At 37.7% G+C, this 12,355-nt stretch overlaps 2 protein-coding genes across 2 annotated transcripts; one reads left to right on the forward strand and one right to left on the reverse strand.

Moving 5' to 3' along the window:
• Window positions 1-599: 599 nt before the first annotated feature.
• LOC103438453 (probable hexosyltransferase MUCI70) lies at window positions 600-4,178 on the reverse strand. The gene is made up of 6 exons (XM_008376996.4): window positions 3,601-4,178; window positions 2,956-3,173; window positions 2,541-2,717; window positions 2,310-2,465; window positions 1,628-1,904; window positions 600-996 (listed from the first exon to the last, which is right to left on the reverse strand). The coding sequence occupies exons 1-6, from the start codon at window positions 3,977-3,979 to the stop codon at window positions 764-766; spliced, it is 1,440 nt and encodes a 479-aa protein (XP_008375218.2). The 5' UTR covers window positions 3,980-4,178; the 3' UTR covers window positions 600-763.
• Window positions 4,179-5,853: 1,675 nt separating this feature from the next.
• LOC103438454 (uncharacterized) lies at window positions 5,854-7,545 on the forward strand. Its single transcript, XM_008376997.4, has 2 exons — window positions 5,854-6,937; window positions 7,164-7,545. The coding sequence occupies exon 1, from the start codon at window positions 5,874-5,876 to the stop codon at window positions 6,837-6,839; it is 966 nt and encodes a 321-aa protein (XP_008375219.2). The 5' UTR covers window positions 5,854-5,873; the 3' UTR covers window positions 6,840-6,937; window positions 7,164-7,545.
• Window positions 7,546-12,355: the final 4,810 nt, after the last annotated feature.

Genomic DNA, 12,355 nt, shown 5'->3' on the forward strand with positions numbered 1-12,355 from the left:
GATTTACCGTGGATAAACTTAAGGACGCTTTTTATCGATTTTTGTTGTTAGAGACCAAAGAGAATAGTATGACAATTTCAAAGAATATTTTAGCCAAAATATTAAAGCTTATTTTCATACTTAATTGGGAAACAAAAGTGAATTACTTGACACTTTATAAAGATCAAGGAAAACCAGGAGCATCATCTCCAGATCCTCTTTATGAGAATCCTCAAATCGTGTCCGTTCATCGTATATCGTGCGACCAATTTTTGTCAAGTTCTATTTATATTTAATTTAAAATAAAAGTATTTAAAATAATTTCCGACTATACGATTACAATGAATGAATACGATTTGAGGATCCTAGTGTCACGGGCCATATGTTAAGTCATCCCGTGACACTAGGATCCTCCTGACAAAGCTTTCTCGGAGTTTATGAACGGGAATGAGGATCCTTTCCGGATCCTCAAATCGTATCCTTTCCAGATCCTCAAATCGTATTTGTTCATCATACATCGTGTAACCAGAAATTATTTTAAATACTTTTATTTAAAATTAAATATAAATCGTACCTGACAAAAATTGAACGCACAATGTACACAACTCTTGCACAACAAATTCTAAAGCAAAAATCATTTTCTTTCTCTTCCTGTAAAATGTTTATGAACAGAAATTAGAAAATGGAAGGAATCTACTACTGCCTAAGAACACACCACATGAGCACCCCAGCGCGCCTCTGTTCAATACTTGCGAAGTCGAAGCACTATCCTGTTACCAAAGAGTCAACTTCTAAGTGGCTTAGCCTTGCGTATGTGACCCATACTATTAACAAGATCTTTCCGGGTACATACAGGGAATATATTTATCTTCTTGAGCACTTTCAACCGCCATAATACATATGGGAAACTAAGCTGATCACGAGAAGTGAACCGAACCACCTCGTTGAACCAGAGGCACATAAACATATTAGTCAATGGTGTATGCTCCCTCACGATAACAGATGCTTCAGATAAAGCTGCACAGGTTAACGACGCAATGGTTCAGAATAGGAACAAAATGCAAGACAATGAGATCACCAGCTTTGTAGTTTTGGAGTTTTTCATATTAAGTATGGCTATTTCTTAATTCTCAAGTATCTAAATAAGCTTGGTGGCAGCAGACTGTGAGGAAGGGCTCATAACCCACTTTAAACACAAATTGGGAAAATATGAATCTGAAGTAGACTGATGGGGAGCGGACTGGCTGCCGGAATCAGTGTATGGGTATGATGCGCAGAGGAGCAAGTGAAAATATGCAGAATTGAGGCAATCAACAGATTGTTCAAATTACGAACAGACTGATAAGAAAACATGAATAAACAGATATGAAACTTGAATAAACAGATTGATTTTATATTTCGACTATTCTTCTCAATGTCAAAATCTTAAGATATTTACATTCGGTAAAACCCAGGAGTAAGTCACCTTTTATGCAGAATTAAGGAAAGCAATAAGGCATGCAGTAGGCTTAACTACTCCTACTTCAAAAAGATGTACTCAACAAAGAAGCAAAGGAATTCAAGAATTGCTACAATCATGAAGCATCATAAATAGCAATATTTCATAAGAGAGATCAAGCCAGAACAAGTGAAAGAAAAAGAAGCATACCCTTCTTTCCGTTGAACCTCTTGTCTTCTGGCAAGCCATCATGGCGGTATTGAGTCAATTGCACCTCAACTTCTTCTGGTTTGGCCTTGTTTTTTTTCACAACAGCCTTCGCTTCATCATAAACGCTACTGCGAGCTCCATGTTCTGAGATAGCAAGTACAGAGTTTGAACGCCAAAGTAGGGCTTCGAGCACACCTAAGGGGTCCCTCCTAAATTGGGACTTTGAATCTACCCAAATGGAATACTTTGCATGAGGAAAAAGACGATGGGGCAACATCTAACACCAGAAAAAATATACAAAGTCTCAGATAAATTTCCACATACACCTATACATGATATTTGGCTAGCACTTGTAACAGAACTTTTTGGATATTTGACATTTAGCTTAAACCTTTTATATCATGAAGAACAGATCCAGCGTCCCTTTGATTAATATTGTTCTGCTTAAATTATCATACTTTACTTGACTTATTAATGTAATTACAGAAAATAGGTTCCATGTTGCAATAGCTTTCATGTATCATGAAAACAAAAATGTTTGCAAAAATTAAAAAAGTAAAGAAAATGACAGATGACAAGAGATAACAACATGATCAGGATAAATTTTTTAAATTTAACTTAAATAAACTAAATGACAATAGAGAAAAAAATAATAATTTAACCTAACCCTGAAAGTTGTTACCTTTGGGATCTTTCCATTTAACCTTTGGTCTGAAAAGGGAAGATCTTTAACAACCACAATGCGCCATTTCCCAATAAATCCATTCCCATCAATTCTATGTTCAGCCGCTTCCTGTGTACTTAGAGTAATTTCATCCCAAAAAGCAACATAGCAAACCTGCATCCATTCAGTACTCATAAGAATTTATAACTTTGAAGCTAATTAGTAATATTTGACTGAAAAGACAAAAACCTTTCGAAGTGATGCCTCTGACATTCCAATAGGCTGATAAAGATCATCTCCACCACCAAATGCACATGTGGACACTACAACCTTGCAACTATCCATGTACCCCTTGTCTTCATTTGAGATTTTAAACCCTCCATTTTCACTGTAGAAACCACAGTTCATAGTAACAGTTTCATTTACCTGTGAGCAACAAATTTCTAACAATATGAACACCGCCTCACAGTACAAATTATTATTATTATTTCTGTTTAAAATCGGGCAAAAAGTAAAGACCTCGATGTGCTTCACAATGAAAATAACATCAACATCAAAACCTAAAGAAGTTAGATGCGTCTTAAAACTTGACCTTTAACATGACAAAGACCAAATAGAATACTAAATCAGTTCAAAGTTTCAAAACAATGATGCAGTTTATAACCTTAAACGATTTTGCTCTCTGATCCAGAGTTTGACTTCCAGTAAATGAATTAAATCTTGGGGCCTCTGTGTGCTCCTGAGAAAGACTGTTGTTCCCTCCTGAAAACGGATTGTCATTCTCTGATATGTATACCACTTTCTTAACAGGTGTATTGGAATCTTCGCGCATAGGAATTTCCAGATGCTCAAGTTCTTCAGGAGATAAGATGTCCAAACAACCTAACATTATCCGCAAATTTTCGTCACATTTCAAAATGCGTCAATATTCCAATCCTAACTAAAATAAAATTTTCCAACTACAGTAAAATGCACAACCCAATTATCAGTAACACTAAAGAAACAACAAAACAAGCTCAGCAATCACTCCGAATCGTTAAACTAATGTGGGTGTCAAGCAATGTATGATAATCGGCATTTGGGCAGTCACATTAATCTAACAGGCACAATTCTAGCTTACACTCATTGAAATTTACAACGTCATTAGAAAAGTAAGTAACTTACAACACTATGCAGATTGCAGAATCGTTTCCTTATATTCTTTAGAAAGAAAAATTAAAGATTTTGAACTCGTTCTGCACACAATTTCGATTACCCATTGTACAATTGCATCCGAATCGTATGGCAATTAAGCAAGAGTTGAACTTACGTTGTCTAACGCCTCCAACAACCCGAGTCGTATGATCGAGCCGATTCAAATTCCCATCCGATTTCTTCTCCAAACTCGAGTTCTTCACCGTTTCCGAGCCAACCAAACTCGGCTTTTCCGGCTCACTGAGTTCCGACTTCGCCACCAAACTCGGCTTCCTACCGATCCTCGAAACCTCGTATAAGAGCAACCCAAGGGCCGGGAGAAAAATGAGAAGTGCCCAGTACCTGACGAGCTTTCTAGCGACTCGGTGGAGGAACTCGTTCTTGAGTCGGTGGCCGAGTTTCTTGCGCTTTCTTCGAACTCGGACTCGCATCCGGCCGAGTTCGTCCGCTTCGTCGTCGGAGACTGAGATTGATATGCTGTTGTTGCTGAACATTGACGACGACGGCTTCGACCGCGGAAATTGAAATCAGTGACTTGGAAGTGGATTTGGGTAAATTACGGGCTTTGAGATCAAATTTTGCAAAGTATGAGCTTCTTTTTTCTGCTGTGAAGTTTCTCAGCGTAGGATAGTATGAGCCGGATTCGATTTCTTACGGTATTTTTTTTAGGAAAACTTTGGAAAATTTCAAAAAAAAATTTAGTTTTAAAATGACAAATAAAGAGAATAGTACGAGAAAAATGTAAAAATATAGTTTTTTATTAAAAGTAAACAGTACAGGAGTATTTCGTTAAATTTTTAATTTTTTTTACTTAAATTGAAATTTTGTTGGGTAAATTACATAGAAACCCCTCAAGTTTGAGGTCTATTACAATCATATACAACATCTTTCAAATATTTCACTTTCATACCTCACGTACTATTTTATTTCAAAATAACATCTTCGTTAGATTTTTCATCCAATGGTCTGTTATATGCTGACATGGCTGCCATGTGGCAAAAAAAATAATTTTTTATACATTAACAATATTATAATATTAACCCTAAAAAAAAAAACCAGAAAAACTTGAACCCAACCCAGATCCCCTTCCTTCCCCCTCACCTCTCTGCAACTCCTATTTACAAAATCCCTTCCCCCAGAAGAAGAAGAAACCAAACTCGTCCGTTCCCCCCCCCCCCATGACCCACTTGCCTTCCCCCCACCCCCAGGCGACGGTTGCAAGTATTTGGGTTGTGGTTTTGCAAGTATTGTGTTGTAGGGGTTTCTAAGAAAACCAGTAAAAAAAAGCAGAGAAGTGATTAAAGGTGGGGGCTTTGAGGTGGGAGAGGTGGAGGGGAATATGGGTTTTGGGGGAAGGAGATGCGTGGAGGCAGGAGACGGAGGGTGGCAGGGGAAGAGGCGAGAGAGGGGTGGAATTCGAAACTCAAACCCTAGAGAGGGAGAAGGAAGGAGGGAATTGAAAAAAGGGTGTCAGGGAATGTGTTGGGGTTGGTGTGGAGGAAGAAGAAGAGTGGGAGAGATGGGTAAGGGGATGGGGACGGACGGACGGGAAGGAAGAGATGGGTAAGGGGGTGGGGGTGGGATATGGGGTTGAGGGGAAGGGGATCTGGGTTTGGATTTTTATTTTTAATAGGGTTAATATTGTTAATGTATAAAAAATTATTATTTTTTGTCACGTGGTAGCCACATCAGTACAAATGTGGCAGTCACGTTAGCATTTAACAAACAATTGGATGGAAAATCTAACGGATGTGTTATTTTGAAATAAAATAGTACGTGAGGTATAAAAGTGAAATGTTTTAAAGATGTTGTATAAGGTTGTAATAGATCTCAAACCTGAGGGGTTTTTATGTAATTTACCCAATTTTTGTTTGATAATTATAAGGTTTATAACCTCTGTAATTTATTATTTTTATAAGAATGTTCTTCTATTCGGTCTCTAAATTAGAATTTGATTTAAAGATGATGAACATTTGATGTTCAACAGGGTTTAAAATTTCTGTAAGAGCTATCGGAGCTTGATCTCCAACAAAATAGGTTTATTAAGAGCTCGTTTGGATGTACTTTTAAATGAGTGAAAATATTTTTAGTTAAAATGTTTTTGGAACTCATCCGTAGTAAAAATGCAAATGAATAATGAAAAATCACTTAAAATGCTTTCTAGAATGAGCACATAACTGGTGCTTCATGCAGAAAGTACTTGAAGTGCTTTTGAAGCAGAAAAAATATTTTCTCTAAAAATATTTTTGATCATTCTAAATGCACATCTAATCGAGCCATAATAATTTCTCATGGGGGTTGATTTTCGACTTTGGTGTGAATTAAACGACACGTCTGTTTGTTAATTTTTCACTGAGGTTAATTTGGGGTTTTTAGTCAACCCTACTTATGGGTTCTAGAGACCTGAGAGCCACTACTAGGGTTCTGGGGTTTGCCGTTAGAAATCGTTCGTCGCCGGCAGCATCTAACATGGTTCTACTCTGCAGCTCAAAGACCCCCAGGTTATACTCTTTAATATTTTCCTCTCCATTTGCTTCCAGAAACAAGAGATTAGTGATTGAAAATGTAAAACCCTCACTTTCTTCTCTTCAAAACCAGTTGCTTTACAGACCCATCACCTCAAAAATCCCAGAAAACCAACACAATTTCACCGTCGATTACCTCATAAGGTCATGTGGGTTGTCCCCAAAAGCTGCAATTTCAGCGTCCAAAAGGCTCGAATTGCAAAACCCAGAAAGGGCAGACTCTAATGTGGCTCCGAATATTGGGCTGTTGAGAGAATTGGGTGTTTCCCGATCATGCATTTCTCTGATGCTAGCTCAATGCACCCAAACTCTGATGCTAAAGCCTGAAAATTTTGGTAAAGTTGTGGATGAGGTGAGGGCTAAGGGACTTGATCTTGGAAAAGCGACTTTCATGTTTGCACTACGCTCATTGTCTGGTAAGAATAGTAAGTTGATATGGGATCGAAGTCGGGAAGTTTACGGGAGTTGGGGTTGGTCTGAGGATGATATTCTCTTTGCTTTCAGGAAAAACCCGCAGTGTATGAATCTATCTGAGAAAAAAATAACGCTAGCAATGGATTTTTTTGTCAACAAGATGGGATGGCCATCGGGACTACTCATAAAGTGCCCAGCGGCTTTGTGCCTAAGTTTGGAGAATAGAATCATCCCAAGGTGTTCAGTTGTTAAAGTTTTGTTATTGAAAGGATTGATAAATGAAAATTTTAGCTTGAGTTATGTGTTATTGCCGGTGGAGAAGCAGTTCTTGGAGAGATTTGTGACCAGATACCTAGACCAAGTACCTCAACTGTTGAGTTTGTATCAAGGGAAAGTTGAAATCGAAGATGTATGACGTCCATAATGTTAAACTGGATGATATTCTAACAGTTTTAGCCATTTGATTCTGTACCACTCACTTGTAGCAGCTAGCTTTCGGAGCTATATTGTAAGGTACGTCGTGTCCTGTATCTTACAAGATTTGTTCGTAAGTGAGGTTTTCTTAATAAAGTCTGCTTTAATTATGCATACTTTCTCATTAGGAAACCAATTCATATGAGTTGGGGTTGCCCTGCTCTCCATGGTCATGGTGCCACCAATCTTTGCAGACTTGCAGTACAAGGCTCTTGACTTTGGCTTGGTCTGCAAAATGTGCTTACATCAATTTGGGTCATTGCAGGTGTCGTTGGATCAATCTCAACATCCACGAGGCTAGAATGAGTGGGAGTATTTGCCAGGAGTAAGTTGCAGGTGTCGTTGGATCAATCTCAACAGCTTAAAAAGAAAAAAGTCCCCTTACGTTACAACCAGAGGGGGAGAGAGAGAGAGAGTGAGAGGGCAACTTGGAGGATATCAGCAAGGTCTATATTTTGCGCATAATCTTCAGAGAGAGACCTGCACATTGTCTGGTTTGCTTGCTTTCTTTCCCTTTTTGTTTTTTTTTCCATTCGTATTCGAAGTGTACAAATAGAAACCGAAATAGACTTCTCATTTTTCAGACTTGAGTTGGTTTTCTTGTATTTGTGGAGATGAAATTTCATTCTTGGGTTTTCTTCTATTAATTGTCAATTAGCGAAACCCTAAAACCTGCTGCACAATGCCATAGGTTTGATGGACAAGGAAGCCAAAACTGTACTTGGTTTTTATTTCTTTTCCCAGAAAAACTGATGCTCGAGGAGGACTTTAATTAATTTAGGGTTTGATCCAGGACATTGGGTTGTTGAATGGGTAGTTAAAAAGATAGCAACTTGTCATTGGAAGTATATATTTTTCTATACTAATCAATTTAGTATGTTATATCATCTTTGAGATCGTTTCAATTTAATATGTATTGTCTCAAATTTTATAAAAATCACAAATTGTGTTATTAAGTGAGGTTTTGTTTATAGTTGACAGAAAGCCTGCTTGAAGTATGTATACCTTTTTCCCGTTAGAAAACCAGTTCGTAGGAGTTGGGGTTGCCCTGCTCTCCGTGGTCGCGGACTCACGGTGCCGTCAGTCTTTGCTGACTTGCAGTACATGGTTCTTCTGTAACGACCCGTCCTTGAATTATAGTATTTTAAATCCTTAGAGTGGGAGAATGACGAAAATACCCTTACTGAGTATATGTTGACTTAGTCGTCGGGCACGTGATGTATTTATTTAGTATATTATATAGTATTTGTCGCTACGAACGCGTGGCACAAGCAAAACGAGATTTGGACTTCAAATGAAGTTTTTATGGAACTCTGATTGCTTAGATGGGTTTTAGTGGGACCCACGAGGAATTGCCGGTGGACGAAGAGAACTCTGCACCGTTGATTGGTGGGAGCGCCAGTGGACGAAGTGCGTGAATCCGTTTTGGATCGGAAGAAAATTTTAAACCTAGGAAAGGATTCTTCCAATCCGAAACGAATTCGTGCATGCAAAGCTCGAATTTTGGCAGAATGGAAAATGGTGTTGTGGCCCGTGGTTTTTAGCAAGAAGAATGGTGGCGGTGGTTTAGAATAAGCAAGTGTCACCGTCACACTTTCGATTGAGAAGTTTGCCCGTGTTCCTGTGTCCGCTGCTCACCCCGAGAGCGAATCGTTGCTTATTCAGTTGAAAGTGTGAAACCAAGCACTTGGGTTCGGTGCGGAGCTTTGCCCCGCCTCCTTCTTTGGTTCTGAATTCATGTCCTACTTCTCCGGCTTTGGAACTTTGTTCTTGCTGGTTACCGGGTAGTGGTTATAGCAGTGAGGTTTGGCTTCTCCGTTCGGTTTGTAGGTTTATTGGTGATAATTTTCAGTTTTGTTTTGGTTTTTATGATGTTGTTGTTATGTGGTTTAGCATTGTTATTTATTTGGGACTTGTGAAGGTCTGTGTATGACCTTGATATAGGGGTGAATAATTGTTATTTTGTGGTGTGAATCTGACGGTGTGGATTGGCGGCCATTTATGGCTTTCAAGCAACTGCGACGGGTGATCTCTCAGCTAGGCTTGTAGAGTTTTCTCTATTAGCCACCTTTGGGCCTCCACTATTTGAATCCTTGTGGAGGATTTGTATTTGGGTTGAAACCGTTTCATGTTTATTTCCTTTGTGTACTATTTGTAGGCTGTTTTTTTTTCTGTATGCCGATCTTTGCTGACATCTGTCCGTTTGAATTTTATTTTATAAAATTTCTCTACTTCTGAATAAAAAAAAAGTGTCACCGTCACACTTAACACACATTAGCACCCTCGGGCAACAGGTGATGGAAGAAAAAAAATTGTGAATTCACTTTGCTAAACAGAAAAAGCCGAACTTTGGCAGTAATTAAGGGCAATTTTGTCAAATCACTATTATAAACAGTGCTTTTCAATTTCGTTTTAGCATAGAATAATCTCAACTTCTCATATTCGTGTCAGTTGCACGTATTTTTATTTTGACAACTTATTGCCCTACTTAAGTATCGGTTAACCAACATGGAAAAGGATCCTCTTCGGATCCATTTTGTGAGATCCTAAGGATCTTAACATCTTAATCGTTCATCGTACATCGTGCTTTAAGTTTTCGTCAGATACTATTTGTGTTTAATTTTAAATAATAAAAATTAAATGATTTCTGACCGTACGATACACGGTGAATGATTAAGATGTGGTCGGGAATTCTCGGATGAGATCCAATTCCAACCAACGTAAAAATAATGAACTACGTATTGAAGCATAAAATATGTACAAGGCTATTCTTGAAATTTCATATACAACTTTTACCAAATTTGTACACAACGGTTAATGTTTATTTTTTATCGAAAAATTGTGTTGCGAAAAATATTAAAATATATGAGATTTCTATGTCCTTAGATGTTACATTCTTAAAAAAAATTGCACTTACCACAAAAGTTGGCACGCCCAAGCTACTATGTGCTACATTAAAAGAATCACAACCATCAAATTATTGGAGGAAAGTTAGTAGGTGAAAAATTATGATTCTAATTGTATCAAATTCTTCCTTTTGCAAAATTACTTTTTATTTTTACATATAACCTATGAATGTCGAAGCAGTGTTTGGATTGGGAGTGGAGTTGTATGTTGAACCATGTTTTAGTGTGTGTCCTTAAAAATAAAAAAAGTTGGCTACAAATTTGTTAGCAAAAGATAGTGTCATCAAAATATTTTTAGTTAAACTCTCTTAATTTATTTAGCAAATGGCTCAACTCAACAACAATTAACCCGTGAAATCTCGACAATGTGTAGTGTGCTCAACTCAACAACAATAGAATAGAACCGGCAAAAAGTATGTTGAAAAAGAAGAAGCAAAAATGAAAAATAATAGAAGGTACAAGAAAAGGAACACAAAAGACTTGAACTTCTTACACTATGAGGTTGAAGGAGATTTAGTAAAGAGTTGGGGAAATTTCCCTCATGCAACATGCATTCTTATCCTATTTTAAAAAGACATATTTTTATTTTTGCCTCTTTTCCTTCTTTGTTATTTCTGTTTGGACATGTCAACTGAAGACCTATGGATGCTCTGATTAAAAAATACGATTATGAGACAAATACTCAAGGCAAAAGAGGTAGATGAAGACCTAAGAAGATTTGGAAAGAGACTCTAAGAAAATACATCGAGTACTTGGATCTAATGCAATACTTAGCACAAAACCGAACGCAATGGCATTTTAGGATTCATATGGCTGATCTTACTTTGTAGAATAATGCTTTGTTGTTAGTTTGTTTGTTTCCTTCAATGTTTATTCGATAATTATCCCGTAATTAATTTCCGTTTCTGTTTTTTTGGTTACGGAAACCCTATATATAAATACCTTTTTTGGTTTCTGGATAAGTAAGCCCTAAAAATAATTTCCTTTTTTTGCTTGTTGGTGCATGCACAAATAAAGAAAAAGAATTAAAGATATTATTGCCCCCATATACCCAAGAACAATCATAGGGCAAACATACAAGGGAAGGAATTCTGGACATATGCAGCCTGTGCTATAAATACCTCTCTAGCCCTGGCTCATATATCATACCAATCCTCTTCTCTATATTATCTTGGCTATAGGTATTGTCTTATTCCTAATACCCTGAGCCGCCATGGATTTCAGCATAGCCACCTCCAAGAACTCGTCCAAACAAACCCGAACGAATAATCTGTCCAAACAACGATTGCGGCGCAAACTAATGAGCCTGTCCAGAGACGTACGGGAGCTCAAGGAGGCAACAGGGAAAGAAGTCACATTTTATGTAGAGACTAAGGACAAGAAGCTGTTTTGTGTCACGGGGCAACACCGTGTTGAAGACATGCTAGCCCAGCATGTCGCTAAGGTGGAGGTTTCGGACGACCAGGAGTTATCAGAGAGAAAAACCCTAGGCCAAGTGGTGGATCATGACAAGTGTGATCCGCAGTGGATTAAGCCGATTAAGACCATGGGAGAGGAGGAGCTTAAGCTGTACAAGATAAGCTTGTTGGAAGTGAAGAAAGGTATGGAGAAGGCTACCGAACAGAAGTCCACAGCTGCTGGTGGTAGCAGTGGTTTGACTTCTGATCGTGATGGCAGTGCTACTGCCACTGTCTCCCGTGAGCGTCGATGTGGATTAGGACAACGTCGCATGAGGCCTGGTTGTGAGTGAGGCAGAAGTTCAATAGATGTGTATGCTTTGGTAGCTATGGCTACTCCACAGTGTTTTTGTTTCTTTAAATTTGTTGCTTTCAAGAGATGAGGGAGAGGGATATGTTTGGTTGATTTGGTATGGGGGTTAAGAGTTGTTTCTTGTTTTCCAGTTCGACCAAAAAATAATAATGTTGAATTTTGGTTTTCATTTTCGAGAAGATTGGCTGCCCTGCTTGTGTTCTAATTAGAATAACTTTTATGTTATAGTAATAAATAGATGTTGAATGTTTTGCTCTTTTTTATCAGTATTCCAATTGAAAATTCTTCAATAATCTTCTTGAAGTAAATATAATTAAAATTTTGGGTGATGTAAACTAGTATACAAAAGTAAAATCAGTGTTCTAGTTAATCACATTTTGTAGTGTTACCTGAACGAATTTTGTAAATCGTCGTGTATAGAAATTCAAAAGATAGTCGGGGTAGGTTGGATAAGAAATGAAGTAGATGAAATTATCATAAAAACCGTGAATTATCACATTAAGGGCATTTTTGGGATTTCATATATACACAACGTTCAACGAAAATGAGTTTTCTTACAAATAAAAGAAATTGGCATAGATACGGAAATTCCACGTTTGAGATTTTACGCTTCTTAAAAAACACACATTCTGTCTTTTAGTATTATAGTTTAGTAGTATTTTTCTTCACTTGTAAGTGAAAGGTCTTAGGTTTGATTCTAGTCAAAGGTGAATTTGAACCACATTATTACTAACCTATTGTAAGGCTAAGCCTACATACTCCCGTATAGATAATATCGTTT

The sequence above is a fragment of the Malus domestica genome, chromosome 07, assembly GCF_042453785.1.
Source record: "Malus domestica chromosome 07, GDT2T_hap1".
Classification (NCBI taxonomy): domain Eukaryota; kingdom Viridiplantae; phylum Streptophyta; class Magnoliopsida; order Rosales; family Rosaceae; genus Malus; species Malus domestica.

Coding starts and splice junctions, on each gene's coding strand:
- LOC103438454 (XM_008376997.4), top strand. CDS start 5,874: ATGGGTTCTAGAGACCTGAGAGCCACTACTAGGGTTCTGGGGTTTGCC.
- LOC103438453 (XM_008376996.4), bottom strand. CDS start 3,979: ATGTTCAGCAACAACAGCATATCAATCTCAGTCTCCGACGACGAAGCG. Junction 1,905..2,309: donor TAAATGGAAAGATCCCAAAG/GTAACAACTTTC, acceptor TTCTGGTGTTAG/ATGTTGCCCCATCGTCTTTT. Junction 997..1,627: donor GAGGTTCAACGGAAAGAAGG/GTATGCTTCTTT, acceptor TAACCTGTGCAG/CTTTATCTGAAGCATCTGTT.